The following is a 20,906-nucleotide window of genomic DNA, read 5'->3' as shown; positions in this document are numbered from 1 at the left end:
TATTTGTTTTGCACAATTGGAAATGAATGAAATTACAACAAAAGAAAAGGGCAAAATATAGTGCAGGTATTGACTGATTGAACTTTTCATTAACAGATTGCAGAAAGGGTACAGTTCAAGGAAGGTAAAACCAAATACAGTAGATTTAGATAAACCAGATAGTTGACCCCGCACATTTCCAAAACACTACTGTATGGAGGAAGGCATATTTTTGTCTTGACATGGCCCTAACAAACCTTTACTAAACACAACGCAGGAGTTGCAGTGAATGACATTTAGATTTCTTCGAACCACTGATCGTTGCCTTTTGTCCTTTCTTTTTACCACTAAACTGTATGGGATAGGAAAGATGCAGATACTAGAACTGGTAAAACTAATTCTAATATTGCTTCAGTTACTTATTTTATTTTAATTGTGGCTCCATTTCATTTCATTTCATTTCATTTCAGGCTCATCTGTTATTCAGAAGATGGCAGGATTGGCTAAAATAAGATCTCTTGCAGGTCACACTTGAATAAAATAGAGAACAGTTGACGATGACCTGGCTTATTCATAATATATTGTTGCATAGTAGGGGATCACAATCAGTAATTTTTTTACTGATTGTGATCCCCTACTATGCAACAATTTAGAAAAGTTGCTCTCTGTGACAAGTGATGTACTTGATCATTTAATGATCAAGTACATCACTTGTCACAGAGCAACTTTTCTAAATGTTCAGCAGTACATATTCATATTGAATAACCGGTAAATTCAGGGGTTGAACGTTGGGGTACAATTGAAAACCTACTGTATATAAGGCAAACATTTAAAACTAGGGGATATTCATGATTCTTCATAATTCAAATTATGAAATGAAAGAAAAGAAAACTGGGAGCTGAGCATGCAGCATGATGAAAGAGATGTTGATAATTATATTATGTGCTAAATGTAAATTATACTACGTAACTTTGCATTATGTAATTCTGTACATTGCCGACCAGAAGTTTTGACAACTATATGTTGACAAAACAAAAGCTCTAGTAATATCATGTCAGTACAAGCTAGCCAGAGTTTAAACAATGATCAAGTCTCGAACACATCCCAAAGTTCCTAAACCTTTATCTGTTCCTTCTCCCTTTAGTTTTCACACCCCCCAACCCTATTTTGACTTTCTCTCTCCTTGAATACAGGAACCACTGGTGTTCTATCCAACCAGAAGATACACCAGGGGAAAAACTAACAAAGAAAAACTGTATTATGTATTGGAAAATGGTCTGCAATAATGTCAATGATATATAATATATATATATAATATATAATAATGTCATGACTCATAGTCATTGTGCAAAACTTGTAATACCAGTTGCCTTTAAGAACACCGTTTGATGTATACCATGCTGGTAGAGTCCAGGTAGGTGACAGCTAGCATGCATCTACCAGGTGACACTGTCCTCCACATCCAAGATGAAGCAGAGCAAATCAAGGACAATCACATGTAATGTAGGCCTGTCCCATGATGCCACCACCCATCTACTGTATAGTGGCTGAGGGAGGTTTGACACAGTGATGTGAAGATCAGAGACACTCTCTAGCTGCTCTATCCTGATATCATCCCAGATATACTGCATGCCATTGTGAAAATGGAATATTCAATGAAGGCAGAGGATGGAGATGACTGTAGTGACATACAGCAATAAACATAGCTGTTTCCCGGTTTGTTTGTTTCACTTTCTTATGTCGTTTTCAAAGCTTTGCAAGAAAACTGAACGGCGTCTTTGGAAGCCAAAAGGACAACAGAGCTGCTGTCGTCATTCATTCAAGGTCCGCAATGTCTTGGACACTTGTAAAAGCAGCATCACCTCCCTTTAAACATCTGTATTTTGTGTTTGTCCGCCAGCAGCAGGGTGACGTTGTATTCATAGTCTCCGTCGTGAACTCCTGTGTGTCGGAACGCTCCCGCCAAATGGTTCTTCTCCCAGTAGTGATGCCAGTTTCCATACTGGTCTGCACCGAAACCAAACACGCTCACCTGTGACGTATGGACACAAACACACTGTCACATAACACTACAGCCGCAGGGCGATATGACTTGACATCACTGTCAGGATTATTTCAAACTTTTGCCTCGATTGGGATTAATGTATGATTTTCATAATGAAAATAACCTTTGATATAACCTGTTCTATTCTTTCTTTGGAACTGCATACATTAAATAATGTCCTCTATCAATTATCCTTGTCCCCCTTTTGTTTCTAGGACAGTTAATGTCAGTTAACAATGTCTGTTAAAGTCATGACAAACCTGAATGTGCTGAAGAAGATTTATACCTGCTTATTTGTAGCACTTAATTGATTTCTTGGCTTCCCTATTTACCTGACCACTTTCACTGTCATTTGTTGACTCTCATGCACTTGTCTTTATAAGTCAGTCTGGATAAAAGCGTCTGCAATATGCTGAGATCGTGAGTTGTAAATTGTACAGCAGACCTGTCAGCTTACCTCGTCACAAATGTGAATGGCAAGCAGTAAACTGAGGAAGCCGGTGGAAGGATATCGCCCGTGACTGTCGAGCCAAGTCTCATAGACGTATTTGAAAAAGGTTGGACTATAGATCAACACCTGCAAAAAAAGACACACTTCATGGCAGACCACTGCAGATGCTGTAGACTGGAGTAATATTTCCAATGTTTACAGTATGTCTCCATCACACCAATGCGGACTGTTTATTCATGTGGCCCCGAAAAAATGAAACAGGTTGAGGTTCAGCACATACAGTAAGTACCTGACGAGCTGACTTACCTCAGACAAACACATTGATTGAGAATAATCGCAAGATTATCTGATGATGAACAAACTTAAATAACATAGCATGAAAACTAGCAAATAAAACAAAAAGTATAAGGCCTTTGTCATTGAACTCACCTTGTCCTTGTTTGCTTTAATCTTGGACATTACAGGTACATATGTGCTGCAATAGAAATAAAAAAAATATCAATAATAATAATAATAATAATGTATCTATGCTGATTATTACATACATTATGCAGATACATAATATATGTATTAAATACAGACATAAATCTGTATTTATTGCGTACATAATTAATATAATCTATAATCTATAATATGTGAACAATAATGACAGGAAATAATGACTATTAAATGTATTAAACAGTAATGATTGGCGAGACAAAGGGTACAGCAATGTTTCCAATTCCAACATCTAGACAAATCCAGACATAATTGATTTGATTTTCAATATCATAACAGGTCTTTTCTTTTCATTTCTATTTTATATTCACCAGTTCCCGGGTTCCCACATACAATTCTAGATATGACAATATTTTGTATGTACCGGTACATATCAGTGTACTAATATGTCAATTAAAGTAAGCTGCAGGTGATGCAGCTTACGCGCGTGCGCGGATGCGTGTGTGCGTGTTTCCCCTAATGAGCGACGAGAAAAAAATATTTAATTCTTTGTCATTCTATTTATTTTTGTCACTTCATTTCTTAAGCCCTTCTAACCACACCAAAGGGTCGAGTCGGTTTTAGCGTTGTCCCAGCGGTGTGTCCTGTTGCACGTTAACGCACGTCGTCCCAAGTTGTCCCAAGTGATTCAACGCATGGAATTCAATGGCCCAAACCACCACACCAAAGGGTCTCGATGCAACTCCTTGCAACTGTTTGGAGTTTGGACCCAAGGAGTTGCGACCCTTTGGTGTGGTAGACACTAGGGGGTGCTAGTGCTAGACCACCACCTGCCCTTGCCCTCTGGTCAGCAATGTGGCCTTTTGAAAAAACACATTTTTCCCCCATTCTTTTGTACAGTGTACAGTATGTGGACCATGGTGACATTGATCAATTCTTGTTAAAAGCTTCTAATATATTATTTATGCCCCAAAATCTATAAATCTCACACTATTAAAACTGTTTGGTAGCCATAAACGTCTAGACGTCAAATTGGCAATTAAGTACCGGATGCCACGGATGCCACGGACGACAAGACGTCTTCCCTTGGGATTTTCATGTTTTGAAAATTCCTCTAATCTGGTGTACAGTTGATGACATGCACATTACATGCATAATAGAATGACAATTTATTTCTTTCTTTATAATGGGAGAATTGGCACTCAAAGCCTAAACTGGTGACCACCAGGTGGCGCTGAAAGAGTTTTAAGGCAACCAGCCGGTTCCACACGCTGCACAAGGTGCCTATTTTTCACTTGAGCACCTGCCCCTCTAAATGTCTGTGCACGCCACTGGTTAAGGCTCTAGGTAAAGTGAAAAGGTGCAATAGTGTAGTGTAATAGACTCACTGTTTAATGGTGCCTGTAGTTAAAGCACTGATGATCCACTGAAGGTCCAGGGTCTTGAAAGGGATCAGCACCAGATGAGTGGTGTTGTCAAGGTCTACAGAACTCTCCGGGTACATCACATGGTGAGTGGTTCTGAAGCCAACATCTTCTTCAAAGCCAGACGTGGGAGCCTGGTTCATTCTGCAAAGAAAATAACACAGCTTTGCTTTTCAGCACCGTTGATTTTGACAGCAAATTTGGATTTTAGTTGTAGTCATAGTCTTTTGAATAAAATTCTATTTCGTTTTAATCATATTTTAGTCATCTGAAATGTTTTAGTTTTAGTCTAGTTTTAGTTGACAAAATACCATAAGATGTTAGTCGAATAAATCTTGATTTAGTCTACTATATAAAATGTATTTTGGCAGGCCTTTGATGGCGTTGAAAGAGTGTCAAAAACAATTTTTTGGCCTTGACAGCCCATACATCCAAACAGAAAAGTCCTATTTGATTGCATTAAATGACATTAAAAGATGTTAAGCTCACTTTACCACTCACTTTGCCACTCGATTTCCCATTCACTTTATGCATGCGCATACCCTCTATACTCAACTGTGTGCTAAAAAATAGCAGATCTACAAGCTCACGTGTCACGCTGCGACAGGTTGTGAGCTTGTAGATCGGCTATTTTCAGAGGGTGACACCTGCACACAAGCATAAAATGACTTGTATTAGTTCTACTGAATGTCCCTCCATTACATTTTAGTGTAGTTGATATTTGACGAAAATTTCAGTATATTTATTCATAGATTTAGTCATCATAGCTTAGTTTTATGTAGTATTTGTCAGTGAAAAAAAGGTAGTCGATGAACATTCTTCATCTTAGTTTTAGACAGTCAACAAAATGAACTGAAATTTCATTTCAGTTAATTTCGTGACCCACTGAAGCCAGTTCTAGTATATTTGACCATTTAATTATGTTTGTCTTTATACAAAAACTCAGACACCCAGTGACTGACAGCCACAAGAAAGTGCCTTTTTGAAAGCCAATTTCCAACAGCCAATAATTAACGATGTAATCTCCCTATCCATTACGTCTGTTGAGTTTATCATCCACCTTAATGAAGCTATTTGCAGGAGCTTAACATCACACAGAGGCTTCAATTGATTAATGACGTTCAATAAACCAATGCAGTGGAATCTAAATATTGAGACGCTCTCACATCTATGACAAGCCAATTGCTTTTCATATCATCAGCTTCAAACCTCAAGCTTGTTGTCAGGTCTCATTAACCATTTTATGTGCACTTGAAGTTTACACTTTTACACTGCCAGGATGACTTTTCTGTTTATTCTAACACCTTATAACGTTAACTTACTCCACCTATAATGCTTTCTTCATTTCCTGAAAAATGAACATTGGAGTTTAGGTGGTTTCTTCCAGACAGCATAGATATGTTCTACCCATGGCTGAGTAAGCCTGTGACATTCAAACAAACAATGACATTTAGCAACAAATCACCTTATAATAAGATCACTGGAGTCGATGAGGTCACCATACTGCGACCCCTTGAGGTTCCCAGAGTTCCCCACCACAGCGCAGGTCCTGCAGCGCTCCGGGCTGCCGTCCGCATAGAGCGCCTCGTCAGGAATGACTTGGAACAACTCCTCCACCACTTCTGTGTAGTTGGCCGGATGCTTCTCTGCCTGCAACCACTGGTGTGACACAGCATGATGCAGAGACCAGAGTCTGAGATTAGGTTCAGACTCCAGGGTTCATTTAACCACAAGTGACTGAACAAGGGCAGTGAACTACAGTAGCTCTCTTTAAACTCACAACATGTAGATCAAATACATAACTTCACGGTAAGCTTAAATACGTGGGCAGTTTCTCTTGGCCCTCTCCTGCACCCATAGCCACAAAAGGCTATCGTTGCCATTAACATCCATATGTAGGGAACATATGGATATTTGCAATCTCAAAAGTTAAAAGCACTTGGCTGGTAATCGAGCATGACAGTGTGTCGCGGATTCGAGTCCTGATCCCGACGAACTTTGCTGTGTGTCACCCCCCCCCCCCCATCTCTCTCCCCGTTTCCTGTCAAGCTACTGTATATCAATAAAGGCAGAACATCTTAAAAAAAATAAAGTGGAGATAAACATGCATGCTTACCAGACATCAGGCTGACAGTATCTGTCAAAGCTATTCTGTGATTTTATATTGACGTGCAGTAATTAAATGCAAACCACAACTGTAAACTTCTGCTATGCCCCTTAGGACTGTGCCACCTTGTCGGACACAAGACCACAATGACCCCGCCTTATGGCATCAGAGTCCAAAACATCTGGTCAACTAGTGTTAAACTGCGACACTGCCATCATCAGCCTCCCGCTGAGAAGCTGTTGTGAACCGAATTGTGTCAGGATGCAACCTTGCAGATATTTATTTATATTCTTAAACCTCTAAATGAACATGGTGTGACAGTGACTGTGATAACGATTAAAGCCAGTGTGCAACGTACAATACTACTGTGTTGGTGGAAAGGCAACATACAATGCTTTGTAACGTCAAGAAAGTGTGTTTTAGTTTGATAGCAGAGCAAATAATCAATTCCATTTCATAGAAGATGTTCATTAATTAAAATTAGATAATAATTGAAAAAATAACTATTGATATATGCAGAGACAGAAAAGAGTGAGTTTATGGGAATGAAGGTGTATGGCTTTGACCAAAAACTACTAAAGTGGGATATACTTAAAATGAGCATACTCCCTAAGCCGTTATATTTGTTTCAGAATATCCCCTTGTCACCTCCTGTTGGTTTGTTTTCTAAAATGGAAAAATTGTTATTTGGAATTAAATCCCCAGGCTCCATTTGCCTTACAATAGGGGAGGGTTAAAATGCTGTTATGGTACTACTGGGCATGGAGGAACATTGAATCATGCTCATTAAAGCTTCTATTGCCCACTACTCAAATTCATTTAAAAAGGCTCAAAAGGTCTACAGATAATCCTATTGCTAAAAACATGATTACAGTCTGGTAGGATGATAAAAAACATCTGAACGATACCCTTCCCATTTCTCACTTCAGTCCGATTTGGGGCAATGGCTGTTTCTCCCAGGCAAGGGAGATGGGTGCTTTAAGCTATGGGCAGATAAAGAGGTTAAACAACTAAAGCATGTTTTTGAATGCCAACGTGGGAATCTGATAAATATATTGATAAAAAAAGAGGAATTATCTTATTACCCATGTGGCTGTGAGAAGATAAACCAACAGTGTGTGGAGCTGACCTGTTCTGACATTCCATTATGTTGATCCTTCCCCATCCTTCCTCTTCGATGTCTCCCTTTTGACTGATACCTGTCCATTTAAACTGTAGACGGGCCTGCCCCTCAAGTTATTAGTGCAGCCGCGTCCGGCAGCCGGCGAAAACTAGAGTTCTTAACAGGCCCAAAAATGAAGATCTTACCCCCCATGCCAAAGCGCCAGCACTCGCCCAGCAGTCTGCTGTCACCCAGGCGGATGCGTGCGCGTCGCTTTCTAACCCTAAAGGGCGAGGTCGCTTCTCGCCCTCAGGCGTCTTACTTGTGTGTTTGTGTGTGTATGCGCGTATGCTTGTGTGTGTGCAGCTGTGCGTGCGCGCTCGTGCCTGCGTGTGAGCGAGCGAGCGAGCATGCGTGCGTGTCTGCGTGCGTGCATGTATGCATGCATGTTCCCTTGTACGGCGATGGATCTCACCTGCCACCACTTGAAGGTGTCATCAGACAGTAAGCCGTTTGCCCTGGTCATGAGAGGGTGAATGGACAGGTTGAAGCGCTCCGTGAACCAGGGCTCATCCTCCAGCTCCGTCATGCACCGCCGACAGGCACACGCACCCTTGGAGAAAATGTTGTCCGACAGGCGAAAAGCGTACCTGATGAAATGGAGCGAGGGGTCTCGGAAGGTGTAACTGAACAGGAACGTTGTGAACGTTACGATGCAGAACAACAGCATGAAAGTCCTGATTTTCTTCCGTTTGGGCAGAGGCATGGTGTTTGGAACGTCGGGTCAGTTTGTCGGGACGTGTCGGGAGCTCAAAACAAGCTCATTGGTGAATTGAGAATCCAAAGTTTTGAGATGGAGGTGGAGGGAAAGCAAAACAATCCTCCATTGATAAACATCCTTATCAGGAAGATGAGCACACAACCTTTAAAGGAGTTCTTGGTAATATCCACAGACCGTGGGAGTCTCCTCTGTAGATGTGCGATCCTCATCTAAGCCAGAGGCAGGTAATTCCACTGTGGCAGATCAGCTCAGCATGCTTCTTTCAGCTTGTGGGATCCTGGTTAACTACAGCTGCTGTTCTCATGTTGACTCTGTGGGGTTAGTGACCGACATGGCCTCCATCCATTGAATAATCATCAACCTACAAGGCAAACAGACCATTTTTGTGAGAGCACATTATGTGAAAATTGAGAATAACATCCTGTATGAAACGTTATAGGTTCCAGCTTGAATCGACAACACTGCTGACATTTGGTGCAATTTAAACAATACTAATATACATTTAGTGTGTGATACCAGTTGGCATTCACACGATCAAAAGCTCTGACGGCTTACTAATGAGCCTGCCTTTTGAGCCTGCCTCTATTTCTTTTCATACCACCTAAGAAGTGAGAGTTTGAATTAGTTATTCCAGCTGTCCTTTCTCCTTTTTTGAGTGGTGCAACCACGCCAAGGAACAGCAATGAGATGAAATAGACAGCAAATGCATGTCATTTAATAACATTTTTTCCCCATTCATTTCTATATAAAAAAATCAAAACAAGTCGAGTTTGTGTACAATATATAGTCCATAACTGTAGGTGGCAGTAGCTGGAACATTTTGTTCTCTTGTAATCTCTGAAAAGTGTGGCTTTTGTTGATGCCATGCCGCCAAGGTTGGCCCACTTAATTGGCTGCGGGTTTTACTTTCAACATGAAAAGGCCACCTCCAACATCCAGTGTGGCCTGGATTTAATTTTTTTAAGCCATTAACCAAATAATTGGTTGAAGCAAATAGTCAATGAGACAACATGTATTGAAAGCGGTGTGGTACTTAATTTAAGGCAGGGTGAGAAAGAATGTCTAGTTGCATAGCTGTTCCATCTCGCTGTCACAGTAAGAGCAACAAAAACAAACATGACCACCACACTGTACACACGGCTCATATAGTCATATGGTAGTGAGTAGCCTATTGCCTAGAGTTCAATGCCAGAAGGCAGAGTAGTTTGCACAATACTTCGAAAAAATAATATAAAATTGGTTAGGTTTCAGGGCAACACCTATAGGGACACTTGAACACTTCAATGAACACTAATAGGGTACGGTATAAAAAGAGAGGCTATTGACTAACTCCACTCAGTTACACCTCTTGGTTTTAAGGGGGCCAGCAGCATACAAAATCATGAGCGATGAACAGAGTACGTCTAGAAACAGATGGCGCCTCCCCACGTTTGACAACACGTGGACAGTCAGCTTGTTCCCTGACCTTGTTCTACTGGAGGTTAGTGCAACTCTGCACAGATCAAAGTCCGTCCCCCCCCCCGCCGCCGCCTGTGACACAAAACTATGCAGACTTCAGAGAGGAAGACACTGCAACAGAAGAAGAAAAAATAAGTTTGCAGAGGAGAAAAAGTGCATGCAGCTGCAGCATTTCACGCTATAATCTTGAGTTTTGTGAAGTCATCAACTTTTCATTTATTTATTTATTTTCTGCCTGGCGTACCTTGCCTGGCTTCTTGTGAGTCGTTATAAAGTTCAAGATTATGTAGTTATGAAAGCCTGCCTTTGGTGATCTTTTGAATCTGACAATAGCTTTGCACAGCTGTGACCTGTTTCACAAAATCAGTGCACCCTAAACACTTAATTAATTCACAGTGGTATGTATTTCTGTGATCTATAGGAGAAAATCCCATAAAATGTGAAACTGTGTGAACCACTTTCTCACCAAAAACCACTAAGAGAAAATTAAGAATTTAACGTGCGATGTCATCAAAATGTAAAACTTTGAACTGTAACGCACAGAATAAATTGCTGATGAGTGCAGCATGAGTGCAGTGAACGATGGGGATGTATTTATTTTGTGGTAAGTGTGCATTTTCCGTCTCAGCATTGAAAACACCAGTATAAACACAGGATGGAACAACACTGATATTTGTTCACCTCCAATTAATTTATTATTAACTGAATATCATGTGTGATCTAATTAATGTAATTATTTCATGACCTGTGGGGTTCATCTACCCTTGTACATGTTACAGCAATTATGAGAAGTCTTTACCCCAGCAGCAAACCTTTGCGGGAGAGAGGTTGGGACAGAGGTCAGTGACAATAAATGATCTACAAGCTCACTAATGTTCGCCCAGAATAGAAGTGATAGAAATTCCTGTGAGTGTCAAACTCACAGGGGGACGGGGGGGACAGGGGACGGCACACCACTACTATTCTCAAGAAAGCACACCAGAGTTCTTGCTGTTTTTGTACAATAACTGAATAAGTGTTGTATTCAGGGATGGTGTAGTCTAGTGCAATACGTTTTATAGAACATCCTCATCTACCCAACTGTGTGGTTTGACCTACCGTCAGCTGACAGTAGGTCAGTTTGGACAATGTGGTGCTTATACAGAGTTACAGCATCCAGATTGATTTGACGTGATCTCCCTGCAGAAAACTATAAAGCAAGATTACAAAAGAAGTGCCTTAAAGTTGTAAACACCTCTCAACCGGATAAGAGCCTTTTTAATTCTGTCCTTCTCACAAAAGACTAAGAAGCTTTAAGACCAGAGCATCCAGCTCTCTCCCCAGAAAGACATGTTGTCCCATTAATAATGAGCACTGGGAGGAATGTGGGAAGTATAGATAAAGTGCATAGTCGGAATTCCAGGTTTTTATATCTCTGTGGCTTTTAGTTGAAAGACTTTTGAAGGGCAACTTCTCAGATTTTTATCCTTAATCCTAACATTCTATTGTGAGAGGATTGTGAAAATATGACGTTACATTAACACTTTCCAACGGGCTCTGTGTCGACTCGAGGGCTCACCTCGCTCTGAAACGACGGTACAGTTTGCACAGACAATTGGTTCTGACGCAGGTGTGTTGAATGAAAAATATCAGTCGTTTGATGAGGCAATTTTACAAGCCGTCAAAAACACCTCTGCTCATCCCTCGATAGCAAGTTGATGTGGACCAGTGAAGAATACAAATGTAGCGCACACTGTTGATGCTTTTTGTCAAGCCAGTTCCTCCCCAGAAAGCCATGTCTGTCCCATTAATCATGAGCACTGGGAGGAATGTGGGAAGCATCTCCCTGTAGATAAAGCACATTCCACGTTATATATCTCTTTGGCTGTGAGTTGAAAGACCTTTAAACAGCAGCTTCTCGGATTGTTATCCTATCATTCTGTTGTGTGGAGAATGTAACATCTTGGACTTAAGAAAAAGAGGCCGCACAGCTCGTAGTCACGATGCTATAGAAACTTTATTAGACCAACGTTTCGGCAAACAGTTTGCCTTCTTCAGTGTATGACTGAAGAATGAGAATGTAACATCTGACAAGCATTAACGCTTCCCAATGTTGTGTCCAGAGTTCGCTTTAAAACATTGGTGAGGTGACTAAATCATCTATGAAGCTGAGCGTGAGGTTATTCATCTCGTTCATTTTGTCGCTTGAAAATCTCCACAAGACTAAAACTATATGCGTTTTACATTTCCAGCACGTTGGGAGCAGAGAAGAGAGAGAGAGCTCTCGACACAAAGAATGCATTCTGTAGTGTCAGATCATCACACGGTCCTACAGTAGAGGACAGGATTCAGGTTAAACACCAGTGAATTTGGGGCACTCCACAGACAAAACCATATGCTGTTCTCAGCTTCCTCTCTCTCCAATCAAAAAAATAATAAAGCAAAACATATGCAGACAGATCCATCTTTAGTAAGTAAGTTCACGGTACAGCAAAGACCTATTTTTCTTCACTCTTGCCTTTAGTTGATTTTTTTATATTATTCATGTCCTCACTGTTTTACCTGATTCACTGCCTTTTTTGTGCTATTTCATTAATGTTATTTTATGTTTTTACTTTGCTTTTTTCTTTATTGCTCTGTAAAGTACTTTGAGCGGAATTTCATAAATAAAGTATATTATTATTACCCTTATTATAAATATGCAAAGCGATTATTACTGGGCATTTGTTGAACCGGTTTGGTTCTTTTTTCCCACCTAATATTGAACCAGTTCAGAGTGTTTCCACTGAAAATGAACTGGTTCAGAACCCTAAAAGTTGGTTCGGAACTGGAACCAAAAAGTGACCGTCGGTTCCGTGAAAGCACAGAAGCACCAAAGGTTCCAAGAATCTAGAACGGAACCAGTTCTACAGAACCAAAGATCTTTGGTGGAAAATTGTGTTTCTACAGGCTGGAAGCTTCATGTCCTATTACAGTCCTAATATACAGGAATGTTTCCATGGTATTATTTTGGACAGTCTTAATTTGGACATCAGCTGCAGCTTGTCAAGTTGGCAGCTATGTGATTATACTAATAGCATCGCTCGAACTGAAAAGAATCTTTGTGCAAATCATGACAGGGCAGAATAGAAGTTTGTTTTTCTATCAGGCCCTGTGAGAATGTCAATCAGACAAGAGTCAAGACTGGATACAGCAACAGTCCTACATTCCTTGTTCCTTTCCTGAAGGTCTTTGTGACCAAAACGGCTCTATCCATCAGCTTGAATCCAGAGAACTATGCCATCATAATGTATGATCTGAGATCATAATGTACTCCCTATTCCCACATAATCCTTTTCGGCGTGGAATGCTGCATCAAGGTTAGGTGGACAAAAAAACATTACAAAAAGTATTTGAATGGGCCAGATTGCCGCTATTTGAACTGGAACTTTGCTCCTCACGAATGTCTCAGTTACAGTACATTGTTAGATGTACCGCTTTCCTTTACTTCGCTCTCTCTAAATAAAAAGCAATGTTCCCCTTATACCACAAAACAAAACTGTGCCCTATGCACAAGCACACACCCCTAGATAATGCACAGCATTACCGAGGCACAGAATAAGCATCACTCCTGTAGATGGCATGTCATGGATTTGAAGCTGAGATATCAGCAGGTACTGTACAAACATGGGCAGTAACAGTACAGCTCCCTGTGGTTTCACCCTATGTCGCTGATTTCTCCTCACAACGTCTGGCACACGTCTCTGTGGTCTGTTAGCGTGATAGTGAACTGTGTGTACTGACTTGACATGATACTTTTAGCAATGGGGGAACTTCATTTCTTTACTCATAAATAATGAATGATGTCAAATGAAAGATACTGCTGAAATTCAAGGAGGATACTGGGTGGATTCTCAGCCCGTTGATTTCTCCATCATGCCTTTTGGGATCAACATCCTTCATTGATTAAGGGATCAAGATCAGACAGATGGAGCAGTACTGCGTAAACCTGTTGATATTCTCGTACTGGGCTGGTTGCTAGACTTTGAGCTGCAGTGTGCCTCACCCTCAAATAAATGTCTGACTTTCAGAAGTGCATTGTACCTCGATGCCAATGACTTTGCACATGCCTTTTGTATTCTTTAGTAAATTTGGGTATAAGGATGCACATGCTTCTTTATATCTGGTGTTTAAAATTCAGTGTAGTCTTACTTCCTCTGAAGTAAAAAACTAACTAATCTACTAAAATTCTCCCTGAACTGAAGAAATATCTGATAGATAGAAATAGTTAAATGACAAAAGTTTCGTAAGATTTAATTTGTCATACACTCATACTGTACAATGAAAGTAAATTAATAATGTATTTAATGCATCAAACTGCAATATTATATGTTCCTTACTCTGCATGTTGCCCTTGGGATATCTTCCATAGACAGGAGACAGACCTTGTGAGCTAGACTTTACCTGCAATGCCAAGCAACCTTCAATGCGTTTTTCAAGTGACTTTCAGGCCTAATGCTTACTGCATACTAGACCAGAATAACCGAAATGTGTTCGATTGGGCTGGTCCAAAACTAAAATATGACATAACGTATAATTATTTAACATTAAAGTTACATTTACAGCACTATCCCCTTAACTTTCAAGCATTTTCAAAAATAACAAAAATAGCAGATCTACAAGCTGGCCTTGCATCGGCGTTCCCCCATAAAAAGTTAAAATATGGAGGAGATACGAGGTTTCTGCCCGACTATATGTGGTTTGAGATCATGACGGAACACATGTTGCAACGACTCAGGGACCAAACACAAAGCTGACAAATAAAAACAGGATGACAAAAACAGAAAAAGATCCAGATCAGCCCCCGTTCTGTTCTGCCTCAGATCTAGCATGCAGCTTTGCAGAAATCTCAAAGAAATGTTGTCTAAACCACGACCAACCTCACTATAGCCTGCCAGGAGCTGAACACATTTCAAATTCTATTAGGATTAAATTCTATATGAGGGAAGAAGCAATTGTGAAATTGTTTGAATTTTAGATGCTGGACATTGCTGGTGCAGCTAAACAAGTATCCTATTGACTTTGGTTTGATTAGACAAAGGTTTGTTGTCTTGGCGGTACAATAATGCAGAACAAAAGATTGCAGTGTATTAGTGTTTCAAGATGGCTACACCTTGCTGAAAAAAGGGGGGGAATGCTTTGAAGGGGAAATCTGGCCTCAAACTAAATATCAAATATTTTATGAACTCAGACAGTATAGTCTCTGAGCTAGAAACAAGAGGAACAACAAGGCTCTCTCCGTGTCAACAAGAGACAACCTGACCTGGAGCTAGTCCAGATCAGTGTTGTGTTCTACCATAAACTACTGTATATGTACACCGTCCAAGAACATGTGAAAGAAATCATATACCGTCCAGTAACCATCAGAGGATGCATATCTGATATGCAGGAGGGGCAGGGGGCAGAAAGAATGCATCTTCAGTTAAAATAGTCTTTTTCATGTCTCATAATGTGACGTCCGAGGTGATGTGTGGGGTTGTCTTGAGGTGATAATGGCCGCTGGCCATTGGAGTTTCGTAATATATCACTGCAACTCTGGTGGTGAGCAAAATGTAATTCAAACTGAGTGCCAGACCCAATCTGCCCAGGGCATTTTTTCCCCTGTGGCAGATTATTTTGGTTCCCAGATTATGCCGTGCGTAATACCGGTAATTACGGTGTACACTCAAAAGAAAACCTATAAACACACCACTGGTCCAGATTATGGGAGAAGGATTTTGTAACAATGGCCAAAGGGTATTCTACAGGGACACACAGATTGCATAAATTACATTAAATGAATTGCTCTGTGCATGGACAACAATTTCCAGGCTTAGATTTTTTTTTTTAATAGTCAACAACTAAGACTGAAATAGAATGGAAATAATACTTTTAACAAATATTTTGCAAATTTTCCTCTTTACTGGAATTGATGGTGATTGGTCACTGTACAAACTCCCCCCCCTGGTCTCTGTGTGAGACGCGCATTTCGAGTTCGGTGCAGTCTAGTGCCACTGAAGTATTAGAAATCTGAAACAATGAGGTGTGATGTTTGATGTGTGTATCGCATACAATTACACTGATCTCCAAGACATTTCCTTCTCTCTCTCCTTCAAACAGCTGGTTTAGCGACAAGAGCATGAAATAACCTTTTACCTGCAGTTTCCATCTCCACAATGTTTCCTTCTTTCCCCATCTCTAGTCCTGTCTTTTCACAGGCTACAACGGTACCACTAGCCTGACAGTTCTGCTAGCAGAAGCACCTGGAGAGTTAAAGGCTAGGGCAGGAGGTACACTTGCTTTGACTGCCAATTAGAAGACTGACCATATGAGATCTCAGCTCACTGAGATAAGTGGACAAATGGACAATCCGCTCACTGAGATAACTGGACAATTTGTCATCCGTCTCATAAGTCCTGATATTGAGATCTACAACATGTATAAGTGCCTGGTGTGTACATACCTGGAATCTATCTGCCCTCCATATTTCCTATGCAAGACTGAACCCATTAGCAGTATTGAACAGCACCATACCGGGGGAACATTTGGGGTTTGTTTCTTGCTTCAGCTCTATGCCAGGAAATTAAGAGCCCAGTATCGAGCCAGGAACCTACCTCAAATGGGTGATGTATCTCCTGAGCCACTGCTGCCTCCGGCACACACATGTTACACAAGCCATCATCAGAGGAATGAAACATCTGCTGCAGTCTAAGTCTTTACATAATGCGTCCTCCCCACTTCAAACAACATCAGCTGCAGAATCAATTCAATCTCCCTCTTAAATGGGACCTGCTTATTATGTCACGGAATAGCACCACCCCCGACAAAAGTTGTAGCGCTGTCCTCCACTAAAGAAAGTCATAGGAATTGATCAACTTTGATGAACGGATTTCATCAAAGCTGTACAATTCTGTTTGAAACCGGCATTTTCAGCTTGGTGAGGTTGGAAATGTTGCTTACTGATGTCTGGTCTCGCACTGCCTCGTGGACGTGGAGGCAATCAAATCTTGTTTGAATTGTCAGGTTGCAATAATTCTCTTTTTATTAGTTATAAGCAGGGGCAATGTGCAGCCAGTGCACAACACTGTTTAATGTAACGCACATACAAATGGCTTGTATTCTTGACATGGTTCCAGAAAGTCAAAGGCTGCATGTGCATACTTGGCATGTGGAAGAAGAAAAAAGTGGTGCTGAGGTGGTTCTTGGAAAACAACCAAAACAGTTAAGTGGAAACAGAGGGCAAATAAAAAGAAACACAGGGAGAATTTCCAAGGAGAATATTGTTAAGGAAAAAAGACAGTCTGCAACCGATCAACGTGCTCTGTACAGAGAAACACATTACAAGTGAGATATCTTGGTACAGCAGGCTGAGACCACCACTTGAATGCTATGGGGAGGGGGGTCACTTTTTCCATGGCCGTCGGCCACTGTTATCGTTTTGTGTCAGACCTGATTGTACAGGCGTGTATTGAGAGGGTCCTGGGGGGGGGTCATGGTGATTGATTCGACTGAGGTAATGGCCTATATTTTAGATGTGTAGTTCAATCACGGATGAGACTTGTTGCAATGTTGGACTTATTGGACGTGAATTGAATGGCTATTGATTGATGCATTTCTGCGAGTTGTTTGATGTGCAAACAAACAGCAGCACAACTGCTCTGGAAGAAGGCTAGTTTAACCATTTGGTTGACAGTTGCCGAGTTGTCAATATGAGTCAGTGGTTCATTTAATAATCCATGTTCTGATGTTAACACAACACACATGGGGTTTGCTTCTACAGTAGCCTACAGTACATACTGAAACAAAAACATATCAAATACATTGTAGACCTTTGACATTCCAATACACAGAGCAGATCGATGCACATAGGCTTTCCTATCTGGAAATAAGTCCTCTGTATTATACTCAAGCAATGGCAGACTACAAATGTAGTGTGGCATTTAAATGAATAATAATAATTAACTGCATTTTTTATAGCGCTTTTCAAAGTGCTCAAACAGTCGACGCCAGCGTCTTCACTTCCCACATTCACACACCAATGGTGGCGAGCTCACACCGACCAACTCATTGGAGCCAGGCAATGTAGGGTTCAGTGTCTTGTCCAAGGACACTTCGACATGTGGACAGGAGGAGCCGGGATTCGATCCGCTGACCCAGGGGGGGTTAATTGGACTACCTGCTCTACCTCCTGAGCCACAGAATTTAACACTCCACCATGTTCAAATCTAATTGTCCCCTGACTCACCCCCCACTCCCCCGATGGTGGATCCCACCCAGTTCCTCAGCAGACATTCACCCAAGGTCATGCCATCCAGTCTGATTGGAGGGCGTCAAGAGTCATTTCCTGAGCTAATGTATTCTATTTGCTTATTATTTATAATGGCGAGAAGTGGTTTCACAGGACAATTGACCCCAATGCACCAGATGCTATCATTAGGATATTACGGCGATTTCTCATGTGGAAAGCACAGCCGACAATTGCAAAGCTCACATTTGAACCTGGTGCTACTCTCACAGTCTCAATATACTGAATATATCCCATTGCAAATATTCAGTTTATTATTATTATTACAATTAAAATACAGTAACGTAAGGTATGTCAGGGCTAGCCTGACACATGCCTCCTCTATTTGAGCGACCACATCAAACGTGAGGTGGATGCTGGCAAATACTGCAGCATGGTCATACTGGACCTCCAATAGGCTTTCAACACCATAAACCACTCCATACTGATTAATAAGCTAAAAGCAATAGAGGGTATGCGCGTGACATCATCATACCTACGGAGTGTCAAAAAACTACTTTCTGGCCTTGACATCCCATGCATCCAAACAGAAAGGTCCCATTTCATTGCATTAAATGACTTTAAACAACATTAAATTCACTTTGTCACTCACTTTGGCACTAGATATGCCATTCACTTTATGCATGCACACTTGCACAGCCTCTATTGGCTTTGATAGCACATCAGTGACCTGGATGCAATTCTACCTGGAGGGGAGAGAACATATGGTGGAGGTGAACGGAACACTGACCCCCAGTGAACTGTGGGTTTCCACAAGGAAGCATACTAGGGTCTTTACTGTAATCTCAGCAAGGCAGACGGCTTCTCAGTTAAAGTGGTTGACAATATTATCACACGGAAAGATGAAATTACCTATAGGTTCCAACCGTTCCATCCTGGGGGCAGATCTTTCCAGGCCACCAACGTAATCAAAAACGTCCCAAATAACAAGATTCCTGTACAGGATCTCCTCACTGGTCAACAAAAACACCTTGAAGACCCTAGCAGGAGCCCTTGTACAAGGTTTATTTGACTATGCATGCACATCTTGCTCTTGGTACCACAGCACCTCAAAGGCCCAGTAAAAACAAGGCTCCAGAGTCCAGACTCCCCAAACCGACCTCACCCCTGCCCATTTTGATAGGCTGGAATGGCTTAGGGTTGACGACAGAGTACAGCATCTTGCAAATTAAGTTGCAATAGGTCTGACCCCCCCCCCCCCCCTCCACACACACACACACACGCTTTTTCCCCATACTGTACTTGTTTTTCCCTTACTTTCTTTATATGATTTCCTGATTAAATAGAAGTTTTGTAGACAAGTGGTTAATCATGGTCCACACTCACAGTAACAGTTTTTGTATTGACTTGTGCTTTCATTTGAAATGCATACTGTGAAATAAAAAATGCAATCAATATAGGGCCCTGCCCACTGCCCTGTTTGTAAAATGCTATACACATGCAGAAAGATAGCATCTTACCATTTATAACAGTTGCCACAGGTCTGGGGTCATGCTGACAGTGAGTGAACAGACTGAATTAAATTATTTGATGACAGATACTGAGCCATGTGTTCACTGTTCAGTGTCTGTCTACAGCTTGCAGCAGCTGAGCAGCCCACTACGAAGTAGGGCTATGTGACTTAAATTAAATCTATTAAATCTATAAAACAACCCAGACAGTTTTCTTTTTTGTCTGTGGGGTTACGGGGCTCCCCCATGCAGTCCAATAATCAACATAGCAGATTGTTTGAATAGTGTCTGCAAGAGAGCTACATTACAAATTTGACAGTCTGCACGAATCAGAAATGTAACTTTAAGACGTCGTAGCATAATTACGCATTTAATTCATTATTATCGTTCTCCCCATCTCTTAAAAACGTCGCTTAAATTGTTATAAAAGATGACAATATTAAAGTGACGAGAAGTCGAACGTTTTGCGCAAATTGCGCTATATACTCACTTAAAAGTCAGGCAGCTGGAAGGTTGAGGGAGGCTGAGTCCGGTTTTTAGATGGGCGAACATGGAAAGCATTTCAAATTGGCATCGTATTGTTCCATCCCACCATACGTTGAGATGAGCAGACTCAGAGTGAGATGTCGAATCATGAAACTGCGGGCGCGCCGATGCGCTTCTCAGAATAAGTCGGAGGTACTGCTGGAGGTATGGCCACGCTACTATCCCGATAGGCTACAGCAAATGAGCATTAATTTAATTGTCTTGATCTTGTCCACAATCAATTGACCCTGCTGTGGATTAAAGACATTGAAGCGCCAATTGCCCATAGGCCAAACTGTTCTAAACTATATCCAAGTTACTGCTGTGAATTAATTAATTTATGTACAAATGAATGAATAAATTAATGCATGAATGAATAATACATAACTAAATAATAAATAAATGATAAAGAAATAAACAGGCCTAACGGTAAATAAATAAATACATGTTTATTTAGGTATTTTATAGTTACTGTAAATTCCGTTTTCTGGTAGGCTATAGTATATTCATAATGCCAAATTAGGCATCTTAAAGATTTCCCAGCCTGACTTGTTTCTAGAAAATAGCATTGATCAAGTGCATACTGTAGCCTACATAGGCCTAAACTGACCTCCACTGCTATACAATAAACACATCTGCAAGGTATGTTCATGTCTGAAATGTGTTTCATTTTATATCATGAAGACATGAACATAATATCTTCATACCTGAAAAAAAGAGGTAGCTAAAATACACTGTCCTTCAATACTTTAAGAGATAAAAGTAAAGCTGATCAAATCTCATCACATGAAAGGTAGGCAGGAAAAGAGGGCACTGTTTTTTTTCTGTTTATTTTTTGACGATG

General features: G+C 40.9%; 1 protein-coding gene across 1 annotated transcript; it reads right to left on the bottom strand.

Moving 5' to 3' along the window:
* Window positions 1-689: 689 nt before the first annotated feature.
* Window positions 690-20,146, bottom strand: LOC308331979 (CMP-N-acetylneuraminate-beta-galactosamide-alpha-2,3-sialyltransferase 1-like). The gene is made up of 7 exons (XM_080787554.1): window positions 20,028-20,146; window positions 8,021-8,687; window positions 5,802-5,995; window positions 4,301-4,480; window positions 2,904-2,949; window positions 2,481-2,600; window positions 690-2,011 (listed from the first exon to the last, which is right to left on the bottom strand). The coding sequence occupies exons 2-7, from the start codon at window positions 8,309-8,311 to the stop codon at window positions 1,838-1,840; spliced, it is 1,005 nt and encodes a 334-aa protein (XP_080643680.1). The 5' UTR covers window positions 8,312-8,687; window positions 20,028-20,146; the 3' UTR covers window positions 690-1,837.
* Window positions 20,147-20,906: the final 760 nt, after the last annotated feature.

Source organism: Protomyctophum bolini (assembly GCF_963924005.1).
Source record: "Protomyctophum bolini genome assembly, chromosome: 17".
NCBI classification, from domain to species: domain Eukaryota; kingdom Metazoa; phylum Chordata; class Actinopteri; order Myctophiformes; family Myctophidae; genus Protomyctophum; species Protomyctophum bolini.
Note: the sequence above shows the minus strand (reverse complement) of the source record. Positions and strands in the feature narration are given on the sequence as shown.